At 43.3% G+C, this 22,005-nt stretch overlaps 1 protein-coding gene across 11 annotated transcripts in view; it reads right to left on the bottom strand.

Annotated features, from left to right (window-relative positions):
* The window catches only part of KIF13A (kinesin family member 13A), a 197,354-nt gene that overhangs the window by 31,372 nt on the left and 143,977 nt on the right, over positions 1-22,005 (bottom strand). For 6 of the 11 annotated variants that reach the window (XM_040249322.1, XM_040249328.1, XM_040249326.1 and 3 more), the window contains exons 15-26: positions 21,691-21,777; positions 21,425-21,591; positions 20,149-20,268; positions 15,695-15,908; positions 13,288-13,450; positions 11,948-12,088; positions 10,886-11,035; positions 7,902-8,063; positions 6,797-6,970; positions 3,365-3,516; positions 1,758-1,890; positions 1,423-1,569 (exon numbers count right to left, since the gene is read on the bottom strand). In XM_040249322.1, coding sequence (XP_040105256.1) covers positions 1,423-1,569; positions 1,758-1,890; positions 3,365-3,516; positions 6,797-6,970; positions 7,902-8,063; positions 10,886-11,035; positions 11,948-12,088; positions 13,288-13,450; positions 15,695-15,908; positions 20,149-20,268; positions 21,425-21,591; positions 21,691-21,777 — 1,810 coding nt within the window. The remainder of the gene's footprint in view (positions 1-1,422; positions 1,570-1,757; positions 1,891-3,364; positions 3,517-6,796; positions 6,971-7,901; positions 8,064-10,885; positions 11,036-11,947; positions 12,089-13,287; positions 13,451-15,694; positions 15,909-20,148; positions 20,269-21,424; positions 21,592-21,690; positions 21,778-22,005) is intronic. The other 5 variants (XM_040249332.1, XM_040249327.1, XM_040249331.1 and 2 more) reach the window with 1 other exon arrangement.

Here is a 22,005-nt window from a genome sequence, read left to right on the forward strand (position 1 = left end):
ATGTGGGGTCTTGGTTCACCGACCAGGGACCAAAACCCATGTTCCCTGCTTTGTAAGGTAGATTCTTAACCAGTCAACCACCAGAGAAGTCCTAGAACTCAAAGTTTAAATGACTCGGTTAAATCAAACAAAACTAGGTATCCTCACTCCAAGTCTGAGCTCTTTCTACCAGGCCCTGTAGCTGCCCTCAAAGTTAATGGCCAAGCGAGGGACAGCCTATTAATAACATCTACTCCACACACAAGGAAAAGTCTGGTGGAGAAGCCTCCCCAGAAACAATAGACTCCAGCCTCACATCTCCATTTACACTCTTCTCAGGCTTTGAGTCTGAGGCAGTTTTGGCCTGGGATGAGTCTCACAAAGTTGTGCCTTCCTTTTGGCCCAACAGTCCAAGTCAATCTCCTTTGTAGCTTTCAGCAAAGTCTTTGCTGCCATGAAGCCAAAAGGAAACTGCGTTGGAAGATGAATCATTCTCAGAATAGTCTGGGCTTCTGCCCAGACTCTACAGAGAAACTTTTCTCCCCATCACCACACGGAGCATGTTGCCTTCACCTGTGCCAGTGAGGGAACCAGGATTCAATGATCTGATTCTTCCAAGTCTCTAAGTTGCTGTTGTTTAGTTGCTAAGTCGTGTCTGACTTTGCGACCCCCATGGACTGCAGCCTGCCAGGCTCCTCTGTCCATGGAATTCTCTAGGCAAGAATACTGGAGTGGATTGTCATTTCCTTCTCCAGGGGATCTTCCCCAACCAGGAATGGAACCCGGGTCTTCTGCACTGGCAGGTGGATTCTTTACCACTGAGCCATCAGGGAAGCTTGTCTCTAATTATAACTGATAGCAAGCCAGGGACTCAGTGAAGGACATGAGTTCTTTCAGGTCCCTGGCGACAAGTCCCTGATCTCACAGTTTATTGTGATTGGCAAATGTAATGAACACTTAGACGGTTCCACCTTTTAATTAAACAAAAAAAATTAAAACAGAAGATTTAGCAAAAGGAGATTTAATAAACATAAACGATCATGAGGACAACTTTCAATTTAAATAAAAAGGAAACCTTTCAGAGAGCTGGTTAATTATGGCAGCATCTGGGGGCAATTTTATATTAATAAAAGTGGAATCAGGCCAAAGCCAGAAATGTCACATACCCAACATAATTTGGGCCTGATGTAAAATAAAACCTGCCTAGAGTAAATGAGCACAATAGCGTCAACGTGTGTTTATAAATAAAATTATTACTATGCAGCACTAAGCCAATATGGTATTTTAAACCTAGTAAAAGGCAACGGATGGACATATGAATGGGTAGGGGTGGGGCAGATACATGGTTAAGGGGAAGAGCTTAGTTATATTCCTAAAGAGGACTGCCTTAGTTCTGCATTAACCAATCTTTGCTGAACTCTATTTCAAGCCTGTTGGTCTCACCTGGTAACTGTCCAACCCTCTCTGGAGCTTGGTTGACCGGGCAGTGATGCAGCCAATGGAGATGGACAAGATGGCTTCGACCATGAGTGGCAGTGTCCCGGAATGCTGCACAGGTTTCACTGTGACTTGGACTCTCCGGGAATGACCCTGCAGAGGCGGGGGTGCAATGCGGAAATGGGTGCCAGGAATGGGAAGCGGGAGGGACAGGCGAAGAGGATAAAGGAAAGGGGGGAAGAATGAGGGAACAGAGAGGCAAAGAGCTAGAGAGCTCCAGAAACTGTCTGTGATGGTGGGACAGGGAGAAAGCATGAAGCAAGCTGAGGCAAACCAGGTACCTGTCTAAGCTGAAAGACGCCGCCCGTGTTGACGTCCTTGGCCTGGTGAAGCTCCACGGCGGCGTACTCCCCCAGCTCGTTCAGCTCCAGGATGGAGATCCACATCTCTATTCTGCGAGTAACTTCATTCCACCTGCAGAAACATGTTCCAGCAAACAACCAAGTCATTATTCTTTTAACATTTATTTATTCTTATTTGTTTGACTTCGTTGGGTCTTAGTTGCAGCATACATGTGTGTTCAATCTTGTCCAACTCTTTGCAACCCCATGGACTGTACTGCCTGCCAGGCTCCTCTGTCCATGGCATGATCCTGGCAAGAATACTGGAGGAGGTTGCCATTTCCTCTTCCAGGGGATCTTCCTGACCCAGGGATCGAACCTGCATCTCCTGCATTGGGAGGTGAATTCTTTACCATGGCATCACCTGGGAAGCTCCTTAGTTGCAGCACCTGGGCTCAACAGTTTCACAGAGTCAACCCAGGCTCATGGGTTTAGTTGCCTCTCAACATGTAAGAGTCTCACTTCCCCGACTATGGATTAAATCCACGTCCTCTGCACTGGAAGATGCATTGTTAACCACTGGAGCCTCAGGAAAGTCACATCCATGACATTATTAACCAAACACATTATTAACAATAGGAAGAAGCCCCTAGTCACTGAGCATTTATTATGCATAAGGCACTGCGCTATGTGTATCACAGATTATTTTCCTATTTAGCTCTCAAAACAACCTCTTATGGTATAGGTTCTTTTTTCTTTTTATTTATTGAGGTATGACACAGTGAACTGTCTAGCTCTCAAGTGTAGAGCTGGATGAGTCTTGACAAATGCACGCATCTGTGCCCCTTGTCTGCCATGACCACAGCAGGTTTGCTCAGGCCTCTTCCCACTCAATTCCCACACCATTCGCAGCAGCCGTATAACCTCAGATTAGTTTTATCTGTTCAAGAACTTCATACAAATGGAATCATGCAGTAGTGTGCTCTTCTAGCTCTGGCTTCTCTGATTCAGTACAATGTTTGTGAGATTCGTCCAAATGGGTAAGAGTGGGGCAGAGTCCTTTTCCTTTTTTTTGTTGAATAATATTCTATTGTGTGACTACTAACACAGCTCATCATTCTCACACTGAAGGACATTTGGGTTGTTTACAGTTCGGGGGACATTACGAATAGAACTGCCATAAACATTTATGTACCAGGCTGTTTATGGACTTACATTTTCATTTTTCTTGGGTAAATACCTAGAAGAAAGATTTCTGGGTCATGGGAGAGGCAAAGAATCAACCTTAAAAGATGATACCCTCCTGTTTTCTTCTATAAGCTATACAGTTTTATTTTTTACATTTAAAGTCACGATCCATCTCCAATTAGGTTTTGTGGAATCAGGTGAATTAAGATCAAGGTTGTTTTTTCCCAAGTAGATACCCAGATGTTTCAGTCTCGTTGAAAAGATGTTCCTTTCCCCACTGAATTTTTCCAAAACCTGGTAGTTCCTTTCATCATTCCCATTTCATAAAGCAGGAAATAGGCTCACAGAGTCCTAGTTCTCAACCACTGTCCAAGTGCAAGCCTTGACCCCGCGTCTGAAGCCCTCAGCCAAGCACACACCTGTCATGCAGCGTTCTTGTCTTAGCATGAAGGGAATCGACCTCCCAGATGGAGCTGCCGTTCCCGGTACACCGGTGGCCCCACACTTCGATGGCCAGTGCTCCATCTGAAATGAACTCCAGGAATTCTTCCGTTACGTTGACCACGTAGTCCTGGGATAAGTGGGGGAAACAGAACAGGACAGGAATTATGCAGAAAGGAATCTGTGAAATCCACTTCACACAGAGTCACTGTACACAGATTCACTTCAGAGGATGTTAGCTTGATCCCAACCTTAAACCCCATCACTGCTGCTGCTGGACAGAAAACAGCAAAGAAACCAGCAAATTAGATGGCAAGGGATACCCTGAGATAACTGAATTGCGTTCCTTTCTTTAACACAAGAGGACACTGAGGAAAGTAGCCACCCATGTCACAGGACTCGCTGTTGCAGAGCTGAACCTGTCCTCCCTTCCTTGTGGTTTGGTCTCTTTTCCCCAGACTACCCCAGCTTTCAACTGGAACAGACCAATTAGCACAGCAAAAAAAAAAGAGGAATTTATGATTGTTCCTTGCTATGGCTTAGGAGACTAAAAAACAGAAGTAAATTTTATATGGTTATCTCCACCAATCTGCACTCTTGCTCTTAAACGCTCCCACTCCAACTTTTTCAAAAACTGTTTATCTGTTTATTTATGTCAGTGCTCGGGCTTCTCACTGTGGTGGCTTTTCTTGCTGTAGAGCACAGGCTCTAGAGTGCATGAGCTTCTGCAGCTGTGGCTCCCACAGTCTGGAGCACAGGCTCAGTAGTTCTGGTGCGCTGGCTTAGCTGCTCCTTGGCATGTGGGATCTTCCTGGGTCAGGGATTGAACCCGTGGCTCCTGCACTGGCAGGTGGGTTCGTTACCACTGAGCCACTAGGGAGGCCCCTCCCACTCCAACTTTTCGCAAAGAGATGAGTGAAGAAATAGACACTGAATGGACAGAGCAGTAAAGCAAATCACCCAGAACAAAGCAGCAGGCAAGGAACCACTTTCATTTCCTTCCCATTAGCAGGAAAGGGAAGGAAATAGAAGGGCTGTGTTGTGCTGCATTGGTTTAACATTATACTACCTAACTTCTTATTTGGAGATCAGTTCAGTTCAGTCGCTCAGTCATGTCTGACTCTTTGCGACCCCATGGACTGCAGCATGCCAGGCTTCCCTGTCCACCAACTCCCAGAGCTGGCTCAAACTCATGTCCATTAAGTTGGTGATGCCATCCAACCATCTTATCCTCTGTTGTCCCCTTCTCCTCCTGCCTTCAATCTTTCCCAGCATCAAGGTCTTTTCTAATGAGTCAGATCTTCCCATCAGGTGGCCATAGTATTGGAGCTTCAGCTTCTGCATCAGTTCTTCCAATGAATATTCAGGGTTGATTTCCTTCAGAATGGACTGATTTGATCTCCCTGCAGTCCAAGGGACTCTCAAGAGTCTTCTCCAACGCCACAGTTCAAAAGTATCAATTTTTCAGCACTCAGCTTTATGGTCCAACTCTCACATCCATACATGACTACTGGAAAAACCATAGCTTTACTAGACAGGCCTTTGTCAGCAAAGTAATGTCTCTGCTTTTTAATATGCTGCCTAGGTTGGTCATAGCTTTTCTTCCAAGGAGCAAATGTCTTTTAATTTCAAGGCTGCAGTCACCATCTGCAGTGATTTTGGAGCCCAAGAAAATAGTCTCTCACTGTTTCCATGGTTTCCCCATCTATTTGCCATGAAGTGATGGGACCGGATGCCATGATCTTAGTTTTCTGAATGTTGAGTTTAAGCCATCCTTTTCACTCTCCTCTTTCACTTTCATCAAGAGGAGTTCCTCTTCACTTTCTGCCATAAGGGTGGTGTCATTTGCATATCTGAGATTATTGTATCTCTCCCGGCAATCTTGATTTCAGCTTGTGCTTCATCCAGCCTAGCATTTCACATGATGTACTCTGCATATAAGTTAAATGACAATATACAGCCTTGACATACTCCTGCCCCAATATACAGCCTTGACGTACTCCTTTCCCAATTTTGAACCAGTCTATTGTTTCATGTCCAGTTCTAACTGTTACTTCTTGACCTGCATACAGATTTCTCAGGAGGCAGGTCAGGTGGTCTGGTATTCCTATCTCTTGAAGAATTTTCCACAATTTGTTGTGATCCACACAGTCAAAGGCTTTAACGTAGTTAATGAAGCAGATGTTTTTCTGGAATTCTCTTGCTTTTTCGATGATCCAGCATATGTTGGCAATTTGATCTCTGGTTCCTCTGCCTTTTCTAAATCCAGCTTGAACATCTGGAAGTTCTTGGTTCATGTACTGCCGAAGCCTAGCTTGGAGAATTTTGAGCATTACTTTGCTAGAATGTGAGATGACTGCAAATGTGTGGTAGTTTGAACATTCTTTGGCATTGCCTTTCTTTGGGATTGGAATATTTGAAGATAGAGTCAGAATTTTAAAAGGAAAATAAATTTAATGACCAATTAGCACAAACTACACATTTTAGGGTGAAAAAAAACTCCAGGTCACATAGTGAGTCCAAGGCCTCTGATGCTAGTATTTATTAAGCCAGTTGTTAAGTAGGATGTATCTTAAATCCAGGTTTCGCCCTTCTAAAGGAGCAACTTTTTGGCTATAAAGAAATATGAGGAATATTTAAAAGAATATTCAGAAAACAACAACAAAAGATTAATAAAGAATTGACAAATAGACTTGGTAAACACAGCTTAAAAATAGTGGGCTACTTGTTTTCATAATAACAATGACTTGACAACTGATGAATTTATTTGCAAGGCAGCAATGGAGAAACAGACAAAGAGAACAGACTTATGGACATGGGGAGAGGGGAGAAGAGGGCGAGACATATGGGTAGGGTAACATGGAAACTTATATTACCATATGTAAAATAGATAGAGAGTGGGAATTTGCTGTAGGTCTCAGGGTACTCAAACAGGGGCTCTGTATCAACCTAGAGGGGTGGGATGGGGAGGGAGATGGGAGGGAAGTTCAAGAGGGAGGTGACATATATACACCTGTGGCTGATTCATGTTGAGGTTTGACAGAAAACAACAAAATTCTGTAAAGCAATTATCCTTCAATTAAATACATATATTTAAAAAGCCAAAAAAAATGACTTAATAGACTTTACATATGTTAAATTTTACAAGTGGTGTTTTCTAGGTGTAGAACCAGAAAAAAAACGGGCACAATTTTGAAAAAAAAAGTAACCTCGAGAATCTATTACAAATTGTCCATGGAATATAATATAGTGGAACTGTATGTAAAAAATAAAGTACACTTGGAGGTTAAAAAGCCTAATAAACATATTATGTTTCATAATGGGGGAAACCTCTAAGTTACATGTCGACCTCTGAACTGAGTCCCGGCCGGCAGCCTCCTAAATAGTTCATTTTGCAGTGGCATTTGTACCTCACAGTGAGAGAAGGTCACGGTGTACTGGGCATCCTTGGACTGTGGGGAAGGCACCTCAGGGTCCACGACAGGGGCGGCCACCGTGGATTCACACTGGTCCCAGAACGTGTATTGACAGAAGACGAAATTTGAGAGGTTTAAGGGCAGCCCAGTTGCTTCTTTAATTTTTACCTGAAGAAAGAAGAAGAAGAAAAAAAAACGCAAATATAACTCTCATAAAGAAAACAAACTATGCATGCTTTTCATAGGGATGAAATAAATCAGTCATCCATTTGACATCTGAAGTACTCTTGCCTGCGAGATTCCATGGACAGAGGAGCCTGGTGGGCCACAGTCCATGGGGTGGAAGAGAGTCGGACATGACCGAGTACACAGGCATACAAGAGCATCTGTAATGAAATCTGTACCACAGATTTGTAACTACAGTATATGAGCATGGCAACAAAGGCACACATCACTCTCAAACTTTCCTAATGACTGAGTTTCAGATACAGCTGCAACCTTTACTAGAAAAGCATGATTCACTGAACAACAGATGCTCCTTGCAGCTCACATACATAGAAACTTTTGAAACTTCACACAACTGTCATCATAAAGTGTGCTATACTTCTGGAAAAAGTACTATCCATCACCATGTTTGCTGTCAGAAAGGTTAACTTGTACCATGTTTAATGCAGGGGCTTCCCTCATAGCTCAGTTGGGAAAGAATCTGCCTGCAATGCAGGAGGCCCCGGTTCAATTCCTGGGTCGGGAAGATCCGCTGGAGAAGGGATAGGCTACCCACTCCAGTATTCCTGGGGTTCCCTGGTGGCTCAGCTGGTAAATAATCCACCTGCAATGTGGGATACCTGGGTTCAATTCCTGGGTTGGGAAGATCCCCTGGAGAAGGCAAAGGCTACCAATTCCAGTATTCTGGCCTACAGAATTCCATGGGCTGTATAGTTCATGGGTCGCAAAGAGTCGGACACGACTGAGCGAATTTCACTCACTCACTCACTCATTCACTCACTCATGTTATATGCAAAATGCCCAAGATTTTCCATCAAATTGTTTTGAATGGAAAAGGTCACTGATCCTAGCCTCCGCAGCCCCTCCCTCTCACCCGGCATGTCAATTTCTTGACTCGGTGAATGATTTCCCCAGTGCTGTCTACGACTTCAAGACTCCCGCTTTCACTGGAGTTCTCCGAGGAGTCGTCCTCCACCATGCGCTCCGGGACGGCGCCTGTAACTCGCATCACTTCCACGTGGAGACGCCCTGCAACCTGGGTCAAGGAACCAGAGCACCGTGGGGTTAAAAGGCAGCCTGTGGACAAAACCGACCTGAGATGGAAAGCATGCAACCATAACCCCAAGTGAGCAGCTCCACTGTGACTACTAGGCCACCTCCAGCAACAGGAAACTTCCAGAGCTAGTCCACTCCATCACCTGCTCTGTAACCACCAGGCTTTACTTGGAGCAAAATCTGCCTCCTGGAATCATCTTCATTCTTACCCTTCTTATAGGACAGTTCATGAACAGCACAAAGGCAGCTAACACATGCTACTTGGAATCATTTATTTCCCTTATTCATATATTCATTCACATACTCATCTGATCAAATACCTGGAATCGTGGGGAACACTGAGAACATGTCTTTATAGACACGGGCTCTGCTGTCTGGATGCTCACAGTCAAACGAGGAGACAGAGAATTAAAAATCCAGGAACAACAGTACAGACTAACTGCTCTAACAGAGATATGTGCGGGTTGTCACGAGATGAATTTATCCACTCGACAAATATTTACGGAGAAGAGACTGGATGCCAGGGAAGGACTAAGCACTGCGTTTACAACAGCAAACCAAACAGTCAGGCCACTGGGCTTATACAGCCTCTATCCTCTTGGGAGCAGAGAATGTGAACAGACCTCACATGGTGGCTGGAAGCAGGGGGAGGGGTGAAACCTACTCCAGGAGGGAGGACAAATACAAAGCCACTAAGTTATAAGGAAACAGTTCCTTTAGGATGGTTTTTATTAAAAAAAAGGTGGGTGGGTGGGGCTTGAAGTCTCCAGAATATCTTAGTGGTTTCTCTGGATCGTTGAGTTTAGCAGTGTCTCTCCTGTAACTTGTGGCACAGAACTGAAATTGATGGGAGGAATGACCCCGACCTTCGCAGACCTGGAGTGCGATAATCAACCAGGTTTATCTTGGATACCACACTTTAAGGCTGTAACGACAAGTTGTGAAGGGGACACGTGCTGGGGGTGCTGCTGTCATCTTCCTTTAACTTGTGCACAGAACTGAAATTGATGGGAGGAATGACCCCGACCTTAGCAGACCTGGAGTGCGGTAATCAACCAGGTTTATCTTGGATACCACACTTTAAGGCTGTAATGACAAGTTGTGAAGGAGACACACGCGCTGGGGGTGCTGCTGTCATTTTAAACAGTGAGGCTCATTCTCAAAGATAGCTCAGATCACCTTCTGCAGAGCAACCGGCCCTGGCACCCAGGACCTGTGAGCTATTAGCTGCTGGTATTTGACAAGTGAGACAGATGTGGAGGAAGAAGTATGAGAAAGGGAAGAAAGGAAATATGAGAAATCAGTTAGAAGATGGTACTTCTTAAGCTTTTTACTCCTTATGTTTTTTGAGAAACTAATACATTTTTAGTAAAATTTTAGGGGTATCAATGGAACACGCAAAGCCCACCATGGACCCTAGCTTAAGTAACCGTGACTAGGGACTCAGCTACTAGGTTTCTTTGCCACTGGAGTCATGCCCACTTTTAACATGGGAAAAAGTAACTTAGCTCACTAGTCTCCCACACCATAGTGTTCACAGGGAGGCTACACAGGTGGGAATAGGAGACATGTATTTACACATCACAGCTGGGAACCTAGGGTTTATTTTCTAGGTTCATTTCAGGCAGAGTGGAGCCCTATCCTCAGCCTGCTCTAAGAACCATGAACCATATGTAAACTACATAATTAGTGGGAATTTGCTGTCTGATGCAGAGAGCTCAAACTGGTGCTCTGTGACAACTGAGAAGGGTGGGATGGAGTGGGAGGAAGGTTCAAGAGGGAGGGGACATATGTATACCTATGGCTGATTCATGTCTATGTATGGCAGAAACCAACACAACATTGTACAATTATCCTCCAATTAAAAAATTTTTTAAGTAAAATAAAAATGTAACTTAAAAAAAAGGAGCATGAAAAACAACTTAGTATTTCCAGGTTTGCATGTTATTAAAGAGCAAATTACTTTTAAATTTAGTAGCATCATGAAATATTGATGCGACTAAATTTAAAATGAAGACATTCGTTGATGAACTGGGTAATAAAAAAAATGTTTGAACTTGAACATTTTCTGAAATGTTTCAGGCTGACATAAGGCCAATATAATGAAATAACTGAAATATGAGAGGCATTTTTTTTCAAAGAGGTGGTAACAATGGAATGGTTCAGCCTGTTTGCTCTGAATATTTCAGATTTCAAAATAATCCTCTCAAGTTATATCTTATAAGGGCTTCCCTTGTGGTTCAGATGGTAAAGAATCTGCCTGCAATGTGGGAGACCTGGGTTCAGTCCCTGGGTTGGGAAGATTCCCTGGAGAAGGGAACGGCTACCCACTCCTGTATTCTAGCCTGGAGAATTCCATGGACAGAGGAGCTTGGCAGGCTACACAGTCCATGGCTGTTGCAAAGAGCTGGACATGACTGAGCGACTTTCACTTTCACTTTTATATCTTGTAAGGACCACTTAGGGGCCAGGAAGGAGCTAAAAGGTATTACGGGGGTAAGAGATTAAAAGAGAAGTCAATGTGGGGCACAGAGCTGAATCTGGTTTCCAAAAGATTTCTAACTTGATTAAAACAAAGAAAATCCTTGTGAACCACAAACAAAAAACATGTTCTAGTAATCTTTTAAAGCCATGAATTAATGTTGATAGTTCCTATTGATATTAGTAGGGAAAAAAGAACGTGATCCTGAAGCTTCACCCTAGTTTCTGGATCTAAATCAAGAACATAACTTAAATCGAGTTAGAACAACAAAAACCACACTTGAGCCATGGTCATTTCCTCCCAGCCTGGCTTGTCCTTACCTCCCCCTGCTGGCTGATGATAGGAACTGCATACTGAAGCTTCACATCACAGAAGAGACACTCCAGGAACACGTTTGCGACGCCAATCAGGTTGTGATTCTCTTGGGCTTCATAGAAAGGGTCACCTCGTTTCCCGCAGAGTCGCTTTGCCTGAGTGGCAGGACAGGTTGGGGGATTGGGGGTAGGGGGTGAGTAGGGAAAGAAAACATCAACCTAATACTATTTAAAACCAGCTATTTTAAAATGTTTCAAAAAAGAAAGCATTTATCCACATCGATTAAGAGTAAAATCAGAATCATGTGATACAAATAAAACAAAACTAGCACACGGGAGGGGCTTGTTAGGGCAATAACTGATGAAAAGGCGTGGAAAGCCTTTCTATCAGTTATAGCCCCACCTACCACACCCCCCACCCCAACCCTCCCCGTCTTCCCTGGCACACCCTACCTGCATGGTTCTACTCCCTGAGCTTTGCTTCATTTCCTTCGTTGAGTCCTTTTTTCCATTACTAACGTCCGAACAATGGACCGTGCTCTCTAAAATTATTCTTAGCATGCACCCAGCCATGAATACCGCTAGGACAGCATGAGCATATGCTAATGAACACAAAACCCATGCTGGCCCATCTAAGCTGATTTTTAACACCACCGACAAAACAGCACAAATTCACTTTTCCCACTTCATTTCACCTGAAATGTACTAAAGATGCAGAAGGTGCTCGGTGTTCTCTTCACGTAGTTCCTATCTGCGTGAGGATCACATATTTTATGACCCATCCAACTGACTTTCACTTTACATTTCTAATATAAATGTCCCCAGCATCACTACAGATATTCAGTGATGCACATGTGTGTGTTCTGACAATTGTGTGTTAGTCACTCAGTCGTGTCCGACTCTTTGTGACCCCATGGACTGTAGCCTGCCAGGTTCCCCCGTCTGTGAAATTCTCCAGACAAGAACAATGGAGTGGGCTGTCATTTCCTTCTCCAGTTCTGATGGTTAAGTCACTCATATTCTGTCCTTTTAATGCAACTAAACTCCTTGACATTATGTCCCTTTTACCTCAGGAATCTTTTCCTTCCATTCTTGATAAAGGTCTCTCATATCAATTAATTTATTCTCCAGCTTCTCAATGGTCCACACTTGGGTGCTCTTTCCTTTCCTCCTCACCTGAATAGCTGGCTCACTCACTATTGCTCCTCTCTGTAGAATACAGGAAAACAAAGACAAAAAATCAAACACAGCAAATCTTGTTATAACGTTTTTGCACTGCTGAAGCAATATGCATTATTACCAAGTAGAAAGTTTGAAAAAGACACATAATGTATACAAAGAAAGATGAAATCTACCATATACAGAATATTCTAGTTTATTTTCAATCTTCTTTGTAGGGCTGTGCATGCACGTTTTATTTTTAATCACACTCAGAACCAAGCAAAAATACAAATTCCCCATCCCAATTCTTTCTCCACAGTGAACCTTTTTGTGTGGTTAAATATTCTCCAGAAGCATAATGTTTAATAGCAACAAAGTGATCTGTTATGGGGATGTATCACTCATTTGACTAATTAGTCTACTGCCCAACATCATGGCTGTTACAAATGTTTGCTATTACAAAGGTAACTATGATAAGCATCCTTGTACAAAAGCACATAAACCTTTACAAACACTTTTGTAAGTATGGATTTAGAGTAAATTTTGCAAAGGAGAACTACTTGGTCAAAAGACTAAAATGCAAGAAGGCTGATGAGATACTCTCTGACTCATTTCTCACTCACTTGTCAGAGGGAAAAATGGATGGAGGAAAAATTACTTTTCAAGGTTTCTCCCTAAAGAAAAAAATCTTGAAGTTTTAATGATGGAAACTTCTGAGTGGCTGCAAAGAATCCTTCTGTGTATACAAAACAGGGACCATAGGCATTTTCCTTTCTTGTCACTCTCTCAGAATGGTACTATTATAAGATATTCACACATCCCCCACTTCAGGAGGCATTTATATGAGACAGAAAAGCAAGAGGAGTTAGTTATATCCATTTCTAGTTTTCTTATTTATTTCTGGCTGCACCACGTAGCTTGTAGGATCTTAGTTTCCCAACTAGGGAGTGGACCCTGGATCACAGCAGTGCAAGTGCAGAGTTCTAACCACTGGACCACTAGGGAATTCCCAAGTTGCAATGTTTTAAAGAAAGCATTTAAACTAGCAACTCTTTCAGCCCTCCAGATTCTCATATTCTGATCATATATACCCAAAGAGGTTTCTAGAGGGGGTCTTTAAAAGAACAAACCCTCCAGCTCATGTCAGGGTCTCTTCACAGATGTTCTGCAGATATCAAGGTGATGTTCTACCTCTCAGAAGCTAATGCTGCACCTCTTGCTCTCCTCCCCTTCGAGAGCATTCTTACCTTTCTGTTGGCACTGAGGTTCGCAGCAGGGATCTGCAGAGTCACCTGGTAGTCGGTGAGCTTGCTCATCTCCTCGGCTAAGAAGTTTGCCTCTCTCACCAGGGTGTTGGCTTTCACCAGCTGCTCCCGCAGTTTTGCCAAACTTTGGCGAAAGAGTTCGTCCCTGCGAGCAGCAGAGAAGGAAGTGAGCACATCCGGAAGAAAACTGCAATCTCGTTTTCCAAGTGAGTCATACTGTTAGAAAGTAGTTAAGAATCTCCTCTCAGACAATTATCTTTCAACCTATTTTTGCCAATTCACCTCTTATCCTTCCCTCTTCCCACTGGGGTTCCATGGGTTATCCACTGGTAACAAGGGATGAGAAGCAAATGTATGGGGTAACTTAACTTCCAACCGTGTTTTAAATTATATAATATTTGGAAAAGAATAGATTTTGATATGAAAATGCAAAAAAAAAAAAAAAGCCCAATAAAACATTCCTTTAGGAAAAAGAAATCATTATGACTTTTGTAAGCTTTGCAGTGGAGGAGATCTAGAATAAGGAGAAAGTGTTTTATGTGATTTCTTCATTTGGTAAATGTGAGAAGTATGTACTTTTGGGGCAGCAGAAGTCTGCTTCTCAACTCTAAATGATAGTGCTTCTTGATAAATGTGTCTCTAACACCCTGACTAGATCCAAACCCTGTTACATGTTTTCCCGGAGGCACAGCTTTTGCCTCTGGAGTCTTTGTCATGTAGCTCAGCTGGTAAAGAATCCACCTGGAGTGCAGGAGACCCTGGTTTGATTCCTGGGACGGGAAGATCCGCTGGAGAAGGGATAGACTACGCACTCCAGTATTCTTGGGCTTCCCTGGTGGCTCAGCTGGTAAAGAATCTACCTGCAATGCAGGAGACCTGGGTTTGATCCCTGGGTTGGGAAGATCCCTTGGAGAAGGGAACGGCTACCCACTCCAGTATTCTGGCCTGGAGAATTCCATGGTCTGTTCCATGGGGTTGCAAAGAGTCAGACATGACTGAGTGACTTTCATTTTCAGTCTTCGTTATAGTTACAATTTTTCACTTATTTGTATAATTATTTGACTGATAACATCCATCTCCCCTATGAAGCTTTAGTAAGCACCCCTAGAGCAGGGGCCATGTATTTTTGGTTGTCACTACACTTAATTCCTGGCCAAGTACATGGCCCACCATAGAACATGCAAAAATTACCCACTGAACGAAAGAAAGAGTATAGCTGACCCTTGAACAACATGGGTTTGAACCGCACAGGTCTGCTTAGATATGTAGTTTTTTCTCTATGATCCACAGTTGGTTGAATCTGTGGATGTGGAATGTAGATATCAAGAACCAACTGCAAAGTTACACTCGGATTTTCTGTGGCATGGAGTGTCGACACAAAATAAATGCTTAAGAAATGTCCAGTGCTATTATTATTACAACAGAGGAGTTATTAATGGATTGTCAACAAAGCCTGGCCTTTTCATTTACTGAATGCATGACTGAGAAGGTATTTCGATTGATTGAAATAATATTTCCCATGACTTGGGACTTGGTGCTGTTGGGATCATAAAAAAGCATCATTCCTAGACTGTGGCAAGAATACAATAGAGCTTTGTAATAATTTACTATCTTTACTGTTGTTACCATTTCCTCCACTGCTACCTCAGTTCTGATACAAATATTTTAAAGTTGCAAATTTTAAAAATTCACAGATATCTTAACATTAAAACTGCATTTACACTGATTCCAAAGTAAGAGAAATAACAGAACAAGAAATGCTTTTTATGCTTTGAGTGAGTGAAAGTCGCTCAGTCATGTCCAATTCTTTGGGACCCCATGGACCGTAGCTCACCAGGCTCCTCTGTCCATGGATTTCTCAGGCAAGAATACTGGAATGGGTTGCCATTTCCTTCTCCAGAGGATCTTCTGGACCCAGGGATCAAACCCGGGTATTCTGCATTGCAGGCGGATTCTTTACCGTCAAAGACACCAGGGAAGCATGCTTTTATGCTTTAGAACTATTCAATTGTTCTTTACTTCAAAGCGAAACTGTGATATTCTAACTGGGCACCATTTTTACTGACGGGTAAGGGGGCAGGTGTAATCTTTAACAACTGACGTCACAGTAAACATACTTGAAAGTGAAAAAGTGAAGTCTCTCAGTCGTGTCCGACTCTTTCGGATCCCATGGACTGTAGCCCGCTGGGCTGCTCCATCCATGGGATTTTCCAGGCAAGAAGACTGGAGTGGGGTGCCATTTCCTTCTCCAGGGGGACCTTCCGCTAACAATTCAGACATGGAAGTAAGATTTCCCTCTTTGCTAGGTTTGTCCCCCTTTGACGTGCCTTACAACGGCCTCCCCCGAGGCCCCGAGGCCTTGCCCCAGGCCCCCGGGTCCCCTTCCTACCTCTCCTCGGCCCACTGGGTCACCTTCTGCTGCGCCGTCTGGCTGCTGTAGGCCAGGCGGTCGGGGCCGCTGATCTGGGGCTGCCTCTCTGGGGACAGCTGCTGGCGGAGCTGCTCCAGCTCCCGCTCGTACATGAGTCGCTGCTCCTCGAGGGCACTTCGCTTTTCTTCCAGGTACTGTTTCTCCAGGACCTGCACCACGTTCTGAACTGGGTCTGGTGAGCCAAGAGACAAGGCAAGGGGCTCTTCAGCGGTGACTCAGACAGGCAGCGCCCCCCAGCCCGCCGCGAGGCTTCTAACAAGGACTGTCTCCTCCCCCAGATGGAGCCCTTCAGCGTGCTTGTCTGTGAGCGGCCGGCCGGGCCCGGTCAGGTGGAATTCTCTCCTTTTCCTTTTTCTTAACATTTCAGATTAAACACCTTGTACGGAAACATTCCTCACATCTATTATTACGTTCTTCAATTTGATGAGCTCGCCCTGATGTGTAGATAGGTAGCTCAACTACAAAAAGAAGAGAGTAGAGGAAAAAGGGATGGTATTCTATCCACCGAGAAGAAAGACTCAATGAAATCTAAGGTGATTTCAAAGACAGAGCCACACAAGATTTGATTTTATGTCGTCACTTTTTAGGTGCATTTACCATTGGTTTTAGTTGACAAAGGGTTTATAGTTCCCATTGACAAAGGGTTTATAGTTCTAATTTGGCTAAAAATTTGTTTCTCCTGAATTCCTCTAATGTGGGAGGAAACTTACAGATCACAGCATCTGTTTGAAAATATGAATTGAGTATATGGTCTGCCAATTTCTCAGGTGTTAATAGCCAAGAAAGCAATTCACTTTATAAAAACAAAAGTCTACTTCTGCTTTTTTGCTTTTGCAGATTGAGAGATGACCAACAGACATGTGGGTGAACAGGTATTAGAAATACTAACAGATCTTGTTTAAAGGGGCCCTGACTATGACTAGGAGTGGTTATGGTGTAGGTAGGACTCAATCCTAAAGAGCTAATTGGTTGTCCCAGGACATTAGCTTGGTAACAGCCGATGACCTGGATGCAGTGGACAAAGATTAAGGAAAGCACAGACCACGTGTACAAAAGAGAAAGCTATGACACGTCTAAGTGAGGAGGCCATAATAGGGAAACAGTATGTTAGACAATCTGGATGGTAAACAAAGAAATTTACCATAACGGTAAATACTTCCTTGAAGTACATAAGACCTAGGAGATTTACTTGTATTCTCAGACTAGCCTGCAATTTACACCCTTGCCTACTATTCAGTGCAGTGTCCTATTTCTACAAATTGACTCTCATTTTAATTTCTGGGATAACAGAAGGAAATTAAGAGGAATCTTCACATCCCCTGATGATGGATACTGACTGACTAGACCCGAAGACCCTATCAATTTGTGAAATAAGCATTCATATTTTACTGGTTTTCTATATGAGAAGAGGGGGGAAAATAGCACTTTAGCTTAGAAAAGGTTAAAGAATACAAAACAGAGTAAAAGTAATTTTAAAAATCACTAGAGATGCACAGTATAGGTGAGCTGTTTTAATAAAAATGATGACCACAACAGCAATAATCATGCTATTATCTGCTGGCTTATGTCTCAGGGTAGAGGCACTATATGCTTTGCAGGCATCCTCTCATGAAAGCCTTGCAACAAACCTAGGGGTGGGCAGCATTCCCATTTTAAAGAGGAGACGACTGGAGCTCAGAAAAGTTAAGTGGCCAACCTAAGATGGCACAGCTAATAAGCAAAGCAACCGAGCCAGGTTTTGAACTCAGACCAGAATTAATTATCTGAGGGTAGGAAACAAACTTAGTAATAAATTATACTCTTACCTCCAATGTTTTCCTCAGAATTAGTACTCTGCTAAAGAACAGATGTTTAAAAAATACTATTCTTTGCTGATGTAAAATTCTAAAATTTTTTTTTTTTTTTCCAAAGCAGAATACTTTTCTTCATAGAGTCCTGATGTAAGAGTCCCTAAAATGCATCACCTGAAAGGCCAGTGAAAAATGGACTCCAAAAAAAAAAATCCTTCTTACACAAAGACAGACCATGGCTGGGCAAGACCTTTCCCATAGTGAAAACTGATATACTCCAAAGGATTAGATGGCATGCTGCAATTCATGGGGTCACGACTGAGCAACTGAACTGAACTGAACTGGAAGGATCAGAACTTCTGATTCAGCCTTATAATCTCTGGAAGAAAAATTGTGAATAATATGGTAATGTTTTTTGAGAGAGTTGTAAAAAATTTTTACATTTAAGGGCTAGAGAAGAAAAGTTCTCTCAGAATTATATATATATTTCTCAAACAGTGAGATATATATATTTTCTATTTAGACTCTAGGTGTCAAAAAGAAAGGACAGGGTCCTCACCATCCATTTATAGGGCCCTAACTTAGTGTGTATGAACCTTTTTTCAGAGAAAGAAAACTGGAAAACACACCAATTTTTCTTTTTTTTACAAAATCATAATCTAGGGTTTTGGCTAAAAGACACTGAATAAGATGTTTAATTCTTATTTCTACTTGCTGGTCAGTGGTGTGTAGAAACACACATATCCCACCGCACAGGTGATGTGACTGGTCACGACACAGCATCCCTACTGCTCACCAGGCCTTCTCAGGAGCCACAGATCAACACACGGATGTGCCAGAGAGCAACTCCAAGCATCCTTCCCCTCGCCTGCCATGGACCAGCCCGAAAGCCCTGCTCGGGGACTCCAGATGTGGCCGGGATACAGAGTCCAGGAGAGGTACAGAGGCTGAGGTTTCTTTTTTCTTCTGATCCCAACACAAGTCTGGAAACACTTTTATCTTAGACATATTTGATAACTTTTTCTTTCCGAATTAATTGACCTGTTTTAAGCCTTTCTCACTATACAGCATATTCTTTTTATTTTGGCCACACGTCACGGCTTGTGGGATCTTAGCTGCCCAACCAGGGATCGAACCCAGGCCCTTGGAGGTAAAAGCATAGAACCCTAACCGCTGGGAATTCCCTATACAGCATATTCTTTTTTGTTTGTTTGTTTTAAATTTTAAACCTTTTATTTTGTATCGCGGTATAGTCAATTAACAATGTTGTGACAGTTTCAGGTGAATAGCGAAGGGACTCAGCCATGTCTGTACATGTATCTGTTCTCCCTATATCGCATACTCTTATTTAAAAGATCATTCTAATCGGCATGTCAGTCTGACTCTGTGCAAGGACAGAAACCAAAGATGATCTGGCCTGTTCTCAAATCACCAGTCCACTATCAAGAGAGTGTTAACAGTTTCCTTCATTTCACCATCACTTTCTTCCTCTTGAATGAACTGTTTTAAAACTCAGTGAGCCTGGAGCCTCAGGCCAAGAAACCAAAGGGTAAGTGTTTTAGGCGAAGAAAAAGGACCTCTTTTCCTTTGGGCATGCATGCTTCCTTCTTCCTTACTTTATTCTCTGCCTGGTACATACCTACGCAATGAGCGCAAACTTCCTTGCTTGTTCCGAGTATGGGAAAGAGAGAGGGTGATGGTATAAAGGTTGAAGGGCATTTACGCGACCCAGAGGAAAGTGAAAGTGAAAGTCACTAAATTGTGTCCGACCTTTTGCAACCCCATGGTCTATATAGCCCATGGAATTCTCCAGGTCAGAATACTGGAGTGGGTAGCCTTTCCCTTCTCTGGGGGATCTTCCCAGCCCAGAGATCAAACCCAGGTCTCCCGCATTGCAGGCGGCTTCTTTACCAACTGAGCCACAAGGGAAGCCCTGGGACCCAGAAAATTTAAAAAAAAAAAGTGACCCAGAGAATTAGAATTAATTCATATCAAGATGCCTAAGGCCCTGAATCGAAGGGCAGAATAGATCCTTCGAGGGAAAAAGGAAACTTTTAATTCCAGATGGAATAAGCTCTGGGACTCTTCACCAGCCCCTCAGCTCTTCTTTACTTTAGAGCTGCCACTGACTCTGTGAAAACAGTTGTTGTCAAGAAAAACATATTATGGTCTAAAAATATTAGGTTTGCTTTTACTCTTAATTCAAATGAACTGGGTTTTAGACCATTAATTATTCTAGAGATTTGAAGATAATGCTATTTTAGTTTATCACTGGGATAATGCAGGTGACTATTTACCCAGAAGTACCATATCCTGAACTCCTGTGCTGTCAACAGAAATAGAAATACCAGAGACACTTCTTGCTGTCAGATACATGGAAAAGAACAGCCATCAGGTTCTAACCATTGGGAAGGCCATGGAATTCGGAAATGGGGAGGAAGCGGTCATAACTGAAAAGGGAACATTCCTCCAACAAGAATTCAGAGCACCTCTGCCAGGCAGAAGACTGCAGCGTCTTCCCCATCATGCTAGATCCGGCCAAAGCATGAAGCACAAGCGCCGACAAGCAGCCCTGCTAAAAACCAGTCAAGCTCCCTCAAGCTAAAGCCAATCAGTTAAAACCTTTATCCCAGTGTTTGTGGAGGAGCTTCGTCTGAAACCACATGAGAGGGAAGAGAATCTTCAAATAGGACCACCAAGGGGACGACCACCAGGCAGACAGGCTTATGATCGGGAAGCCACCTAAGCAGTAGAGGTGAAGAGTATGAATTCTGTCCGGCCGCCAGCATTTCAGCATCGTATCGGAGCACATGGGTGTGCCCTACAGGGGAGCTCCACTTAGCAAGGGGAGTGGGTAAAGCATAGTGATGGGGAAATATTACTTTTAAATGAATGGAATCAACACTAGAGATCAAAGTCTGATCTAGAACACAAATGGATACTTACGTTAATACCATGAGCCAGGCCACTGATGACCAACTGCTCTGGCTAAGAAGACTGGAGGGATTAACAAATACTACACACTCATTGGTATCCAGGGGGATCATACATATATATATATATAAATATATGATAAGCAGGTAGTGATTGGAGAAATTAGAAGTGTGTGCATAGGATGATAGATAGATGATTAAATGGATACCACTTAGTTACTTCGCAGAGTTGGAGAACAGAGACATCCAGAAGTCTATAACTGTATCTAAAGAAATAAGCTCTCTTCTAATGGGCGTTCCTTCACCTGGAGTTTGGAACTGCACGCTCCTGTCACACCCTGCACCTCCTGGGGCTTCCAAACAACCACTCAGAGGAGACTTGCTGCTCAGGCATGTTGTTAAATGACCCACTAATGTGATTCTGTCTGAGCATGAAATGTCTGTCGGGACTCCTCCCAACTTGGTGAGCAAGTGGCAGAGTGGGCTGGAGCTTGAGTCCCGGCTGTGGTCCTCCCTGTGCTGCGCTGTCAAAAGCCCCCGTAGTTAATATCGAATCTTTTTTTCTTTTTAAAATTTTTGGCCACAGCATGGCACGTGGGATTTTAGTTCCCCAGACAGGGATGGAACCTGTGCCCTCTGCACTGGAAGGAAGAGTCTTAACCATTGCCATGGAAATCCCTTAATCCCTAATCTTAATGATGCTCTTTTCTGTTATTCTATACTCTACATAGTAATATATCACACTTGTTTTTTCACCTGGCCTTTTCTTGATACTTCATTTTTATAATTAAAAAGAGGGGTCCTTGAAGCTAAAAATCCAGAAATAAACAAAAAAGGTCAAAATCTTTATTCCTGCAACAGAATACCCAATTTGATATGCCAGAAATCTGACAATTCTCTCATCATGCTCAAATTCCTCTCGGAGTCATTTAAAGAGGAGAGAAAGTAACTGTTTAGAGTCTCACCATTACTATTCAGCGTTTTCATGATAACCTCCATCTGCGCAAATTCATAGTTATAGTCTGGTTCTGAGGAAGCTTCACTGGCCGCATCCAGGTCGTGCTCCGGCGGGCCTGTCTCTCTTTCAAAGTCTTTCAACCAATCTCGCCGTTTCCTCTTAGGCAAATTAATTCTGTGGGGTTTTTGACGGTTAGAGAAAATCAGTGTGTTTCACACTCGGGTAACAGAAGAGATGGGTCAGTGAACATAATCTTGAGCACAAAGCGCTTACCTGAAGAAGTGGTTGTTTCCCCAAAGGATTCTGTCCCCATGCCACAGCTGGGTGGGGCCGCACACGAGGGTGCCGTTGACACAGGACCTGGGGGACACGGAAGTGGGGGACACGTCAGCGCAACAGTAACGAGCAGGAAACTCCGACCCAGGGGCGCAAGAGGTAAGCGGGGGAATGCTCTCTTAATAGACGTAATATGTCATGCAGTGTCCTTTATTATTCTAAACGCTGAATGATCCCTCTAAAAATTCAGTTTTTCATTCTCACTATGAGTGAGTGAAGTCGCTCAGTCATGTCCGACTCTTTGCAACCCCG

The sequence above is a fragment of the Oryx dammah genome, unplaced genomic scaffold (genome assembly GCF_014754425.2).
Source record: "Oryx dammah isolate SB20612 unplaced genomic scaffold, SCBI_Odam_1.1 HiC_scaffold_11, whole genome shotgun sequence".
Taxonomy (NCBI): Eukaryota; Metazoa; Chordata; class Mammalia; order Artiodactyla; family Bovidae; genus Oryx; species Oryx dammah.